General features: G+C 41.1%; 2 protein-coding genes across 3 annotated transcripts in view; one reads left to right on the top strand and one right to left on the bottom strand.

The window, feature by feature from the left end:
• The window catches only part of myo15b (myosin XVB), a 179,155-nt gene extending 174,313 nt beyond the window's left edge, over positions 1-4,842 (top strand). For both annotated transcript variants that reach the window (XM_048610620.1, XM_048610621.1), the window contains exons 42-44: positions 1,212-1,345; positions 3,664-3,804; positions 4,403-4,842. In XM_048610620.1, coding sequence (XP_048466577.1) covers positions 1,212-1,345; positions 3,664-3,804; positions 4,403-4,468 — 341 coding nt within the window. In that variant the 3' untranslated portion in view covers positions 4,469-4,842. The remainder of the gene's footprint in view (positions 1-1,211; positions 1,346-3,663; positions 3,805-4,402) is intronic.
• A 7,359-nt stretch (positions 4,843-12,201) lies between these two features.
• recql5 (RecQ helicase-like 5) overlaps positions 12,202-15,789 on the bottom strand; it is a 90,317-nt gene continuing 86,729 nt past the window's right edge. The window contains exon 18 of the mRNA XM_048611153.1: positions 12,202-12,594. Within this exon, the coding sequence (XP_048467110.1) occupies positions 12,500-12,594 (95 nt within the window). The 3' untranslated portion in view covers positions 12,202-12,499. The remainder of the gene's footprint in view (positions 12,595-15,789) is intronic.

Genomic DNA, 15,789 nt, shown 5'->3' with positions numbered 1-15,789 from the left:
GTGCTAGAATTGAGGAATGTGACAGGGATCATGTCCAGCAGAGCTGTGGCCAGTGGTGGTGTCAGATTGGGAGATTGTCTGACACGGCTGGGGACAGTGGAATGACTAAAGTCAGTGTTGTTGAATTTGAAAGAAATGTTGAGTCCAATGGCGATGGAATAGGGGTGGAGTGGAGGAGAAAGAGAATGGGTGGCAGTTCTGGCTTGGAGAAAGGGCGTCCATTCAGAATGGGTTAAGGTCCAGTGAGGTATGAGGTAGAGAAGCATTTATGTCAGGTTGGGGATGGGATCTGACAGGTCCAGTGAGGTTGGTGGGGAGAGGGTTGTGTTGAGTCAAGTTAAATTTGTTCTGCAATCTCCTCAAAAACCGAAAGAACTGTGGATGCGGTAAATCAGGAACAAAACCAAAGTTGCAAGAAAAGCCCAGCAGGTCTGGCAGCATCTGTGAAGAAAAAACAGAGTTAACGTTTCGGGTCTGGTGTTCTGAGGAAGGGTTACCGGACCTGAAACGTTAACTCTGTTTTTTCCTTCACAGATGCTGCCAGACCTGCTGAGCTTTTCCAGCAACTTTGGTTTTGTTCTGCAATCGCTATGTCCAGTTTCAAGAATTAGACAATTCAACTACTACGGTGCAAGCAGCAGATGCAATACCATTTTCAAATGTGTAAAATAACTTCAGTGGAGAGGTATAGGAAGCCCTTCTAATCCCTGGCATTCTTCTGGGTGGTGGGGTTCAGTAATCTCATTGGCAATGTCGTTTATATGGAAATGTCTGCTTTAAGCTAGCCTGACCACTTAAAACACTGGGATGTTATAGGTAACAAGAATGGGATGTTATAGGTAACACAATAAAGTTACGGCAATGTGAAGATTCTGAGAGAATTGTGTTTCTTCAGCAGTTTATGATATGTGAAATGAGTGACTCTGAACCACTGCGGAATAAAGAGGATATGCTCCTTCATGGCATTGGATTTTTAGGTGCACACATTTCCATTGTTGTAAGGCCTATATCAGGTACAAAGTAACTCAGTGAGAGGTCTGATGGCATGGGCAACATTAATAAGGTCAAACTAGTGAAAAGCCCTATCACCACCCACTGGACAGGCAGTCTAATATAGTCCAGTGCAACAATCCCTCTGATTCCTTCCCATGTTCAATTTGGTATTTACAAATCCAGAATGACACTCTATTTTCTCTTCCTTCCATGTTCAGGTGAAGTGAAGGCTATGCCACTGTTCGGTTACAATGTCTTCACTGTGAATAACACAAGTGAACATTGGATACCAACTCCATGCATTTTAGGAGTCAATCAGGAAGATCTAATTATCTTAAATGAGAATACCAAGGTATAGTATACTACATGCACCAAATTTCTTGGCAATCTGCTCTGTATACTAAATTCCACATAAGGATACATTGGACACTAACAGCCTACATAAGTGTCACATTGCTCCAGCCACATGACATCTGACTGATACGTATGTGGGGACATTCAGGAAAGTGTATGTACCTGTCAGGCAGGGAGGAAGTGGTCGAGCAAGGGAACCGTGGTTTACTAAAGAAGTTGAATCCCTTGTCAAGAGGAAGAAGGAGGCTTATGTAGAGATGAGGCGTGAAGGCTCAGTTAGGGTGCTTGAGAGTTAGCCAGGAAGGACCTAAAGAGAGAGCTAAGAACAGCCAGGTTGGTACAAGGAAAACCCTAAACCTTTCTATAGGTATGTCAGGAATAAAAGAATGACTACAGTAAGATTAGAGCCAGTCAAGGACAGCAGTGGCAAGTTGTGCATGGAGTCCAAAGAGATAGGAGAGGCACTAAATGAATATTTTTCGTCAGTATTCACACAGGAAAAAGACAATGTTGTCGAGGAGAATACTGAGATACAGGCTATTAGACTAGACGGGATTGAGGTTCATAAGGAGGAGGTGTTAGCAATTCTGGAAGGTGTGAAAATAGATAAGTCCCCTGGGCCGGATGGGATTTATCCTAGGATTCTCTGGGAAGCTAGAGAGGAGATTGCAGAGCCTTTGGCTTTGATCTTTATGTCGTCATTGTCTACAGGAATAGTGCCATAAGACTGGAGAATAGCAAATGTTGTCCCCTTGTTCAAGAAGGGGAGTAGAGACAACCCTGGTAATTATAGACCAGTGAGCCTTACTTCAGTTATGGGTAAAGTGTTGGAAAGGATTATAACAGATAGGATTTATAATCATCTAGAAAGGAATAATTTGATTAGGGATAGTCAACACAGTTTTGTGAAGGGTAGGTCGTGCCTCACAAATCTTATTGAGTTCTTTGAGAAGGTGACCAAACAGGTGAATGAGGGTAAAGCGGTTGATGTGGTGTATATGGATTTCAGTAAAGCATTTGATAAGGTTCCCTACGGTAGGCTATTGCAGAAAATACAGAGGCATGGGATTGAGGGTGATTTAGCGTTTTGGATCAGAAATTGGCTAGCTGTAAGAAGAGAGAGGGTGGTGGTTGATGGGAAATGTTCATCCTGGAGTTCAGTTACTAGTGGTGTACCTCAAGGATCTGTTTTGGGGCCACTGCTGTTTGTCATTTTTATAAATGACCTGGATGAGGGCGTTGAAGGATGGGTTAGTAAATTTGCGGATGACACTAAAGTCAGTGGAGTTGTGGATAGTGCGGAAGGATGTTGCAGGTTACAGAGGGACATAGATAAGCTGCAGAGCTGGGCTGAGAAGTGGCAAATGGAGTTTAATGCAGAAAAGTGTGAGGTGGTTCACTTTGGAAGGAGTAACAGGAATACAGAGTACTGGGCTAATGGTAAGATTCTTGGTAGTGTGGATGAGCAAAGAGATCTCGGTGTCCATGTGCATAGATCACTGAAAGTTGCCACCCAGGTTGATAGCGTTGTTAAGAAGGCGTACAGTGTGTTAGGTTTTATTGGTAGAGGGATTGAGTTTCGGAGCCATGAGGTTATGTTGCAGCTGTACAAAACGCTGGTGCGGCCACACTTGGAGTATTGCGTACAGTTCTGGTCGCCACATTATAGGAAGGATGTGGAAGCATTGGAAAGGGTGCAGAGGAGGTTTACCAGGATGTTGCCTGGTATGGAGGGAAGGTCTTATGAGGAAAGGCTGAGGGACTTGAGGCTGTTTTCATCTGAGAGAAGAAGGTTAAGAGGTGACTTAATAGAGACATACAAGATGATCAGAGGATTAGATAGGGTGGACAGTGAGAGCCTTTTTCCTCGGATGGTGATGGCTAGCACGAGGGGACATAGCTTTAAATTGAGGGGTGATAGATACAGGACAGATGTCAGAGGTAGGTTCTTTATTCAGAGAGTAGTAAGGGCGTGGAATGCCCTGCCTGCAACAGTAAGGGCATTTAAATGGTCATTGGATAAACATATGGATGATAATGGAATAGTGTAGGTTAGATGGGCTTCAGATTGGTTTCACAGGTCGGCGCAACATCGAGGGCCGAAGGGCCTGTACTGCGCTGTAATGTTCTATGTTCTATGACATTAATTACTGGTGGAACAGGCTGGATGGGCTAAATGGCTGACTTCTGCTCCAATTTCTTATGATGTTATTAACAAACTTGTAGTGTGCTGCTTGTTATTTGATGATATCTCTACACCGTAAGCCTCCCAATTTATAAACATGTTTGATCTGTAGAATTAATAATTTGTTGCAGTGTGAGCTCCTGAAGATTCCTCTCATGGAGATCCATACGATGCGCTCCTTGCACCCAACCAAAGGATCAAAAATCCGAGAGATGGAAATCAATTTTGGCTCCATAATTAAACCACAGACAATCGCCCTTGAACTGAAAGAGGTAAGAGGAAGGGCACAGTTTAAATTGAAATATAAATTACTGCAGCTTAAGTAGGCAAAATGAGTTAGATAGCCTTTCATCACTGGCTTCATCGATTCAAATCAACCACTAACTGAGACTGACCACTAAATGTAGAGGGGCATGTGAATTATGACATGATAGCCTGCATTAGTTCTTACTTGGTCAGCAATACATAGCTCCAAATTTAATACTGCTAGGCCCACTCAGAAAAGCCAGAGTAAGTGACATAAATGGAAACATGTTGAAGTGGTACAAGAGGGAGTTGTCTTCTGAGTTCGTGACTGAGCATCATTGTTGAAAGGGAACTAAAGGAATTATGGACATATGCAGAGAGAGGCCATTACGGTATCCAAGCATAATTGATGCAGACACTGGGTGCTTGATGTTGTTTTTCTTTAATAAGCCATCTCTCACTCGAGGGGTTAGATACAATCTTTAGCAGTGAAGCATGGAGCTGCATATCAGTCCCAGATCCATCAGAAAATTGTAATGCAGTCACGGTGGAGAATTTGCTTGTGAGAAATCAAGTAATAGCAAGAACCATTATTTTGACAGGTGCCATTTTATTTTTCCTCAGGCCAGGGAAGTCTGCCACATAATCGCAATGATCCTTGATGAGCTTTCAATGCACAGCGACACATGACCACACATGAATGCAAAATCCAACCAGCTGAAAACTCCAATTGAGCTGCTAAATGAATTATCACTTTCATCAAAACATAACCTATTAGGAGCAGAAAGCACTCGTCATCTTGCATGAAAATCAATATGGGTAATGAGCTGGGACCAGCAGCTGTGACTTACCTTCAGTTGTACAGTAAAGAGAAAATAAAACAGGAACAGCCGTCGGAATGTTGCCCAGTCTGGGCTCTTGTCTTTGTGTCTTGCTTGGCTTTCGGTAGCAGACAGGCCATGTAGTGAAATACGAGAACACTCAGCCATCATTGCGTGGAGGATTTACAACAACGGCCTGTGCATATAACCCTAAACTTAAATGTAATAAACCAATTTACAGCATTTCTCAGAATTGTTATGAAAATATTTTCAGTGAGCCACATACAGTACAGCAGGTGATAAAAAGCTGGGTCAAAAGGACCAGTTTTTTTTCAGGGAAATCTGAAAGAAACTGAAGAGATGTGGGTAGGGAATTCTAGAGTTTAGGGCAAGATGACTGAAGACACAGCCACTAATAGAAGGGTGATTAAAACCAGGGATGCACAAAAGGCCAGAATTACAGGATTGTGGAGCTTTTGGGGAGGGGGGTGGGGTGTTTACAGAGATAGGGAGGGTGAGGCCACGGAGGGATCTGAAAACACGGCAGAAGATTTTAAGTAAAATGCTGGGAATATTGAGTGGATGAAGGAGCAGCCATAGGGGAGATGATGGCCTAGTGGTATTATCACTAGACTATTAATCCAGAGACCAAGATAACATTCTAGGGACCTGGGTTTAAATCCCACCATGGCAGATGGTGGAGTTTGAATTCAATAAAATATCTGGAGTTAAGTATCTAATGATGACCATGAATCCACTGTCGATTGTCAGGAAAACCCATCTGGTTCACTAATGTCCTTTTGGGAAGGAAACTGCCATCCTCACGTGGTCTGGCCTACATGTGACTCCAGACCCACAGCAATGGGGTTGACTCTCAACTGCCCTCAGGGCAATTAGGGATGGGCTGCCTAGCCAGCGATGCCCTCACCCTGTTAATGAATAAAGGAAAGACAAGAATGACAGTACGTGGAACTTCATCAGTAACTTTTCATTACAACTGATTTGAATGAGAATTTTAAAACTCTGGTATTGCTTACCCAGGAGCCCATGGGCAATGCAGTGTAATTTTTTCGGCTGCTTCATCAGAGACAATAGAAATTGCCCAACAATCCCTAAAATAATGCAAAATGAGACAAGCTCCAACCATTCCCTTGGCAACGGTCCGCCGTCACCTGGTCCTCTTACTGCGCAGGCGCATCGCCCCTGGCCCTGCTTTGCGCCTGCGCGCTGCTGTCGGCCTCAGGGAGGATCGAGGGCGAAGCGGTTAATGCAATCCGGGAGTACCAAGGACTCGGGTCCGCTATCAGGACAGATGTGAGGGCCAAAGGCAAAGCTTTCTCTCATTATTATTCAGCCATTTTCTGCAGCCTAGCTTGAGGCCGTAAGTCACGCGCGAGAAATTCAGGGACTGGCTGCTATCAGAGAATTCCTTTGCCAACTTGTCAAACCAATGCCAGTGCTAACCATACACCATTACTGTTTCCACTGGCACTAGCTGAACTATGCCAGTATCATTACGCAAACCGTACCAGCGCCATTATCTAAATCGTGCCAATTAGCACGACTTAAATCTTTCCCTAAGAAAAGATATACTGGCATTGGAGGCAGTTCAGAGATGGTTCCCTTGGTTGATCCTGGGTAAGGAGGGATTGTTTTTAATGATAAGAGGTTGAGTAAATTGGGCTTGTACTCACTGTCATGGTTGTGTAAATTACCACAAGCTACCTTTAATTAGGCTACTTATTAAAAAAAACTCACAAAATACTGAAACAATTACTTAAATTTGAATGCACATAGCAAACAAACTAAGACCCCTCAAGTCAGCAAGTTACGCCTCACACTCAACTTAGATATTATACAATTCACCTTAGATATTATACAATTAATGGTGGAATTTTGCTACAATTCCAACCAACAGTATCTGTCTCTGGATGTCCAGTGTTCGATTCATGTGCAGTGTGGTTCTTCAAAGTTCTGCTGAAGAATCCTGAATTTGAATTCTTATAGGATTTTCTGTCTTCCGCAGTTCCTGATATGACATTATTGACAATCCTTTAGATCCATTCATTTCCAACATTGATTACATTTCTAGAATAATCAAGTCTGTAGATGCTTTCTTATCAGGAGTAGCTTCTCTGTTCCTTGTTACATTTTAGTATTAACTGTTCAAAATTTGGAGAGACCCGCAATTAACCCCTTCGCCTCGGGACATTCCTTATGCAGCCAATCTTAATTGCCCATTTGTCACATGGCAGCAAATTGTTACCTCCTCTCTCCCAGGAAACTGCTTGTTTTTATTGCTTTGACCCCTTCTTCCCAAGGATGGTTGGTTGGCTGGCATGTTGTTTTTAATTCCTTCATAAATTTCTCTTTGTCCCTTTTATCTTAGGAAACAGGTATTCCAGATAAAAAGTTATTGCTAATTCTTTCAATCCCTGAACAGTTATCAAAGCTTTGAAGTTTACAGTATCATGGTATTTAGAAGAATGAGAAAAGACCTAATTAAAATATATAAGTTAGGACATAAAGGAGGAATTGGTTGCCAAGGACAGCTGACTGTTTCATTAAGTATGTTCAAGGCTGAGATAGACATTTCTAATCAGTAAGGGAATCAAGGGTCATGGTGATGACGGGAAAATGGAGGTGAGGATTATCAGATTAGCCATGATCTCATTGAATAGCAGAGTAGACGTGATGTGCCTAATAGCCTATTTCTGCTTGTATGTCCTAGGATCTGAAAGTATACGTACTTTAGAAATGTGTCATCTGATTTTAAAAATACTTTGAGACATCCTGTAAAGACGACAATAGAAAATCCAAGGTTCTGTTTATGTAAGATATTGGAGACATCAAGACCAGGATTGACATATTATGAATAGAAGTACAGTCGGGTGAACACAGGTATTATGAGTATTGGTAGTAAGCAGTTTTAGTGACGAATAGATGAAATGAAGTTGGTCAATTAAGATGATATTTTGTGTGGCTTGGTAGTGAGAGAGTTAACATTTCAGGTTCTAATTATAGGTCATCAACCTGAAACATTAATCTTTCTCTATAAAATTCTGACTGATTTGATTTGGTTTGATTTATTATTGTCACATGTACTGAGATAATGAAAAGTATTGTTTTGCATGCTAACCAGACAAATCATACCTTACATAAGTACATCAGGGCAATCGAACACAATGCAGACGATAGTGTTACAGCTACAGAGAAGGTGCAGAGAAAGATCAACTCTGATGTACGAGAGGTCCATTCATAAGTCTGATAACAGCAGGGAAGAAGCTGTTCTTAAATCCATGTTTTTAAACTTTTACATCTTCTGCCCGATGGAATAAGGTGGAAGAAAGTATCACTGGGGTGAGGGGTCCTTTATCACGTTGGCTGCTTTCCCAAGGCAGTGGGAATTGTAGACACAGAGTCAATGGAGTGAAGGATGGTTTAAGTGATGGACTGGGCTGCATTCACAAGTCTCTGTAATTTCTTGCACTTTTGGGCAGAGCAGTTGCCATACGAAGTTGTGGTGCATTTGGGTAGGATGCTTTCCGTGGTGCATTGATAGAAATTGGTAAGAATCATTGTGGACATGCCAAATTTCCTTAATTCTCTGAGGAAGTAGAGACCATGGTGTGCTTTCTTGACTGTAGTGTCAACGTGGATGGACCAGGATAGATCGTTGGTGATGTTTACTCCCAGGAACTTGAAGCTCTTGACCACCTCCACCTCAGCACCATTGATACACACTCCGCTTCCTGAAGTCGATGACCACCTCTTTCATTTTGCTGACATTTGATGGAGAGATTGTTGTCTTTACTCCCTGCTACTAAGCTATCTCTTTCTTGCACGCTATCTCATCGTGTTTTGAGATAGTGATGGTGTCAACAGCAAATTTGTAAATGGAGTTAGAGCTGAATTTGGCCACACTGTCATGAGTGTGTAAGAAGTAGAGTAAGTGGCTGAGTATGCAGCCTTGTGGCCTGATAAGCAAAAAGTACTGGAAATACTTATGTTTCAGATCTCCAGAATGCTCAGTATTTTGCTTGTACTAAATTGATGCCCAGAATGTGCAAGTTATCTTATGAAAAAAAGGTTGAAGTTTAGATGAGTGAAGCATGACTTGATTAATTGTATAGGATCCTGCACAGTCTTGACAAAGTAGATGCAGAAAGGATGTTTCCCCTTGTGGACGAGTACGGAACTAGCATTCACTGTTTAAAAATTAGGTTTGAGGACACTAAATAAGAGAACTTTCTTTCCTGAAAGTTGTGCATTTTTGGAATTCTTTCCCTCAGAACATGGTAGAGGAGGGGTCATTAAATATGTTTTAAAACAGAGGTGGATTGATTCTCTTACCCATCAAGAATCTAAGATCTAATGTTACTGGAGGTAGCTGGGAATGCAATTCACAACACAAACAGATAAGCCATTTTACTGAATTGCAGAACAGGCTTGAGGGCCCAGTAGGTTACTTCTGCTTCTAATTTGTATATTAATTCTCACTACTTCTTTAGTCTATTATATAAATGGAAATCCAAAGACCCTCAAGGCAAATGTGTACATCTGTGAATGACACAGGCAATGTATTGTGTGGGTCATTAGCAAAAGACATGGTGTATGTGATAGCCCATAAGGGATATTATGTGACTTAGCTCCTGTATTCTAATATTTTTGTGCGCTTACTATACTCATTCTAGCGAGTATAAAATTAACTACTGAAGGCAAAACTTGGGTCCTTACTAAATGTAGAGTTGAGCAACTATGTGTAGCATCACCTCTAATCAAGATGACATTTTCATGTGTCCATTCATCAGTTTCACCAGAGCAACTAATCTGAGCTAGAATTAGAATTAGGTTTATTGTCATGTGTACTCAAGTACAGAATTAGAGTGAAAAGTTTATAATGTCATCCCACGTGGCACCATCTTAGATACAAAGTACCTAAGTATAAATCTTAGATACAAAATAGAGAAATAAAGAAAAAAAGTTACTTTACCTTAGTGATTCATATTATTAGCTAGAAAATTAAGAAATAAAGTTAAAAACATAAACATTGTAGTCTTTCATTAAGGGCTTGCGGTCGATCAACCACAAGGCGCTTTCACACATGGTCTGACTGGGCTCACAAGCTGCTGACCACCCGCACCGGTCCCCAGTCCAACAACCATTCTCGCTGTGCTCTCGGCATACAGGCCATCCTGCTCTGCTTGATCCTGCAAGCCCGCTGTCCATCCCTGTTCCGTTCAGGGCCTCCAGCCTGCTGGTTCTCCTGCTGGGGTCAGGCCTCCAGCCCGCTCTGCTCTGGCTCTCAGCTGCTCCAATAATGTTGTCACCACTCCAAGGTAAGTTTTTAATTTAGAAAAAGAGCGAAGAACAGAATAAAAGACAAAAAAACGGGCAGAATAGACGCTCCCCAGGCCGAGGACCCTGGACGCAGCCTGATCCGCCGTAGCCTAGTCCAACGTAGCCATCGTGGAAAGCTATTTCCCTAAATTATGCAAAGGTTGAGAAATGTAGAATGAATCATAGAGTAATACAGCATGGATACAGGCCCTTCAGCCCAAACTGGTCCATGCTGACCATGGTGCCCACTCAGCCAGTTCCAATTGCCTGTATTTGGTTCTTATCCTTCTAAACCCTTCCCATCCATGTACCTATCCAAATGTTTTCTTTTAAATGTTGCTATTGTGCCTGCTTCAACCACTTTCTCTGGCAGCCCATTCCATATACACACCACTCTTTGCGTGAAGAGGTTGCTCCTCAGGTCCTCCTTAAATCTTTTCCCTCTCACCTTAAACTACGCTCTCCAGTTTTCAATTCCCCATCCCTGGGAAAAAGGCTATATGCATTCACCCTATTTATCCCCCTCATGATTTTATATACCTCAATAAGGTCACCCCTAACGTTCCAAGGAATAAAGTCCTATCCTGGCCAACCTCTCCCTATAACTCAGGCCTACCAGTCCTGGCAACAGCCTCGTAAATCTTCTTTGCACACCTTCCAGTTTAACAGTGTCTCTCCTATAACAGGGTGGCCAAAACTGTACACAGTACTCCAAGTGCAGCCTCACCAACAACTTATACAACCGTAACATAACATCTCAACTCCTTTTCTCAATTCTTTGACCAATGAAGGCCAGCATGCTAACTGCCTTCTTCACCATCCTGTCTAGCTGTGACGCCACTTTCAACAAACTATGTACTTGTACTCCTGGGTCCCTCTGTTCCACAACACTCCTCAAGACCTTACCATTTACTGTATAAGTCCTGCCTTGGTTTGACTTTCCAAAGTGCAACACCTCACACTTACCTGTACTGAATTGCATTTGCTTATGGATTTTTACCAAAAAGTGATTAGTGTTTTAAAGGGAGTCAATGTTTCACTCAAAACCTTGCCAACCTGTGGAGAGAGAGGTTACTAGCAAGTTTTGTTCTTAGCTTGGCTTTGCTTCAAATAAATCGACAGCTGTCATGCTAATTGTATAATTACTTACCACTAGACAGAGTCATACAGCAGGGAAATAGACCCTTGAGTCCAACCAGTCCATGCTGACCATAATCCCAAACTAAATTAGTCCCATCTGCCTACACTTGTCCCATATCCCTCCAAACATTCATTCATGTACTTATCAAAATATCTTTTAAATGTTATTAGATTTGGTATAAAAATCATTGGTTGTTAAATATTTACTAAAAATAAATATATAGACTGACAGTTGTTTGTTGAACTCAATATTGTGGCATTTTTAATCTTAAACAGATTAACACTTTTTACAACAATTATATCACTCTTATTTGGTTGTAACAATGTCAGGAACCAACATGTTGCTCTCTAGAAGAGTATCCAATCCAAGGTTGAATCAGGGCACATTTTGGCATCAAGAGCTCCTACCTAATACTGACATTTTACAATAAGGAGCGTGAAATTACTGAAGACACTGAAGGAAGCAATTAAATTTGGTCCAACATGTTTTGATGACCACAAACTCCAAAACTCTCAATATCCAACGTGTCAGAGGAACGTCGGGGTCACACATTAGGCAGATGATCTGTTAAGCACCAGTAACATATGACCAACCGGTTTTGCGGATGCCCAATCAGACTTGAGACAGCGCACAGTAGTTGAAATGATTTACAGCTTGGACATACTCAAAAAAACAAGGAGTCTGCCAGGAATCATTAATTACCATGAAAGGAGGTACCGCTACCAAGCTCTAAAGTCTGTGGGTCTTCGCTAATATATTGACATTTGACAGCCCACAGGAGATTCCAAACCAAAGGATAGGCAGCAGCTCAATTTTGAAAAGCTGGTAATATGTGGAGTCCATTAAGTAAATTCAGTTTGCTTCATTACTGTGAGGTTAGTGTGCAAACTTAACACTCTAACTTCATGCTGCCATATGTGAAACCTAGACTGAGGTACTATATTGAAGGAGTGCATTCCTTTGACTGGAATATTAAACCAAGACACACTCTGCCATTCATTTAGAGATAAAAATCCTATTCAAAAAAGGGTATTTGCATTCCTAAAGGATATAAACCCATCCTTTATTGTGTTTTAGCTAAGGTTAACAGCAGCAACACACCATGGATCAAGATAACAGAATAGTTTAAAGAAACTTTATTCAGGTGAAGTTGTTCCAAATCCCTCAATAATTACACAGAACAATAACCACCCTATATAATAAATTACTTCATTCTCATTCATCAGCATGGAGAATAAAGAGGCTGCATAGAAAAGGCTGACAAATAGCTTGTTTCCAATCATAGAGGTCAGTCTTGATGGATATAGTCATACCTGAGGTTAAGCAGCTTTAAAGCAAAGTTATATTGTAACTGCTAAATATAATAAACTAATATAAACACAAAGCGCATAGTTCCAGACAGCATCAAATAAAAAATGGCTATGTTGATTTGAGGTTTCTCCAATCATTCTCATTCTCACACCTCCTGCAGCTTTTAAAGAAACTGTGGATTAGATGTTGAGCTTCCTGTTTTACTGAAAGAGATTAAAATAAAATGAGCTTAAAATGAATTAAAAATCAATCTCCTAGTAGACATTGTATAATAAATGAGAGCATTCCTGAAATTCTAAGTAAATTTTTAAATGTTTCACTTGAGATCTCTCTGTAACTGAACTACAGTTTGACTGACTCAATTTTCTCATCATCCCCCAAAACAGAACCTGACAATGAATTTCCTAGGTAGAAAGTCAGAAACTGAACTTGAGTGACAACAGGAACAAGCATTAGGGCAAGGTCCACAGACTATACCAGACTCAAAGTAAGTAACCCAGACAATGCATGGGAAAGAGGAAGCAGTGAGACACACTGACAGCTTTAAAGTCAGGTTAGAAAAACTGAAAGTCCAATAAATAGAGGCATGACTGGATATCTCAGTCCTGTCAAATTCAAAATTGCTGAGACTCAGACCATCATTTCCCAACCCAGAGGACTGGAAGATAGCTACCACTGCACTGTTGTTTAAAAGGGTTGAAAAGAATAAGCTGAATAATTGCAGGCTAGTCAGCCTATTTTCTTGGCAGCAAGCAAATTATTGGGAACAATTGTGAGACAGAATATTAATTGTTATTTAGAAAGGCAGATTAATAAAAGGAAGGGGAGGCAATGGCCTAGTGGTATTATTGCTGGACTGTTAATCCAGAGACCCAGATAATGTTCTGGGGACCCGGGTTCAAATCCCGCCACGGCAGATGGTGGAATTTGAATTCAATAAATATCTGGAATTAGCAGTCTAATGGTGACCATGAATCCATTGCCAATTGTCGGAAAAACCTATCTGGTTCACTAATGTCCTTTAGGGAAGGAAAATGCCATCCTTATCTGGTCTAGCCTACATGTGACTCCAGACCCACAGACATGTGGTTGACTCTTGACTGCCTTCGGGGATGGGCAATAAATGCTGCCTAGCCAGCAACGTCCTCATCCCGTGAATGAATAAACAAAAATGTCAGCATGGATTTGTTTGGGAAGATGATGTCTGACTAACTGACATTTTTGAGAAGATTTGATGATGACAGTAGACTTGGTGTTGTTATATCGATTTTAGTGAGGTTTTTAGCAACTTCCTACATGGCAGACTGATCAGAAAAGTAAAAGTTCATGGGATTCAAGGGAAAGTAGCATGTTGAATCCAAAATTAATGTTTTTGTGACTTGGAAGGGCACTTTTAGTAGGGTTCCACAGATCTTAGTATTGAGCCCCTTTAAACATTTGCTTGTGACATTTATCAATAATTTAGATTAAATATAAAGAGAATGACAAGTTTGAAGATGACAAAAATTTGCCGTGTTATTAATGATAGGAAAAAGCGGTCAACCAGGGAAAGATATTAATAGATTAATCAGATAAGGAGATATGCCGTAAATGAATTCAATCCAGAGAACTATACGGCAACGAACTACACAATAAATGATAGACTGAAAAGCATAGAGGAATACAGGTAATCTGGAATAACCTGAAGATAGCAGGAATCGTACGTCAGGTGATTAGGAAGTCAGAGAAGATACTTTCTTTTATCAGATGTGACAGCATTTTTCTAGAACTGCATAAAAGTGTCAAGTGTTGTATGCAGTTATAGTCGCTGTGTCACAGTAAAGAGATTTAAGAGGACGTTGGCAGGAATGGAGAATTTTAAGAATGAAGAAAGATTGGAAGGGGCTGGGCTGTTTTCTGAGATTTAATTAATGACTATACTCCAAGGTCAGCTGTGAATTTCACTGTTTGTTTATTTTTCATCGACGAACTCTGATGTCCAGAGATACTTGAAATCAAACAGCAGAGACTGTCAGCTGTGCAGATTCACTGCTGATTCAGACAGCTATCATAGAGTCCTACAGCACAGAGACAGCCCCTTCAGCCCAAACTGGTCCATGCCAACCAAAATATCCATCCACGCTAACCACATTTCCCTGCATTTGGTCCACATCCTTATAAATCTTTACTATCCATGTATTTGTCCAACTGCCTTTTAAATGTTGTTAACGTACCCGCCTCAACCACTTCCAGCTCATTCCATATGCGTACCACCCTCTGTATAGGTTTATTTCTCCGTTTGATTCATTTCCCATGTGGTCAGTGCTTTTGTCTCTCTTTCTCTGAATCAAAATGCCACTGTTTTGATTATCTTTTCCCCCCAAAATTCCAAAACAATGAAATAGCTCATAAAACAGTAATTACTGCTCCTAGAATTTGAGCAAATCAGCTCCAAACTGAAAATATCTCAAGAAAGCAGCTATTACAGCCACAGTCTCCTCCCATCCTCCCATTTGGGGGCTGAGAGGTGACCTTATAGAGGTTTATAAAATCATGAGGGGCATGGATAGGGTGAATAGACAAGGTCTTTTCTCTGGGGTGGGGGAGTCCAAAACTAGAGGGCATAGGTTTAAGGTGAGAGGGGAAAGATTTAAAAGGGACCTAAGGGACAACATTTTCATGCAGATGCTGGTGTGTGTATGGAATGTAGTGCCAGAGGAAGTGGTGGAGGCTAGTACAATTGTAACATTTAAAAGGCATCTGGATGGTAAATGAATAGGAAGAGTTTAAGAGGAATATGGACCAAATGCTGGCAACTGGGACTGATTTATTCAGGATATCTGGTCAGCCTGGAAAGGTTCGACTGAAGGGTCTGTTTCTGTGCTGTGCCCCTCTATGACTCTACAACTGTACTGTTATGAGCAGTCTCAATAAAATGGACAGAAAGACCCATTTCCCTCAGCAGGAAAGACAATGAGCAAGCTGCATATATTGTTAAGTAATTGGTACAAGAGTGAGAGAGGTACTGATGAGAATGGAGAAGACATGAGATTTGCTGGTTGACTCAGGTGAAAGAAGGCAGACCCTCATGCACAGAAAAGTACAATTCCATTAAAAAAAGATATTTATTTGAAATGCTATAACATGCAAGACTATGTGGGATTAGGCTGGATTTTGGCCGGACAGGTGTAATGAGCCAAAATGGACTCCTGAATTGTAAATTTCTACAATAGGGCCAGAATCAACCCTAGAGAGCACAACAGACAGGAGAAGGAAGACACAAACCTAGCAAATTAAGCCATTCTAAATATACATCTCATCTCTCTGCTAATTAACACTCACTTACAATAAACTATGTGTACGAAGTGCTTCATTATTTAATTTATGTAAAGTGCTCAACTGGTCATCACCATACTCCT

The sequence above is a fragment of the Rhincodon typus genome, chromosome 23 (assembly GCF_021869965.1).
Source record: "Rhincodon typus isolate 14 chromosome 23, sRhiTyp1.1, whole genome shotgun sequence".
Classification (NCBI taxonomy): domain Eukaryota; kingdom Metazoa; phylum Chordata; class Chondrichthyes; order Orectolobiformes; family Rhincodontidae; genus Rhincodon; species Rhincodon typus.
Note: the sequence above shows the minus strand (reverse complement) of the source record. Positions and strands in the feature narration are given on the sequence as shown.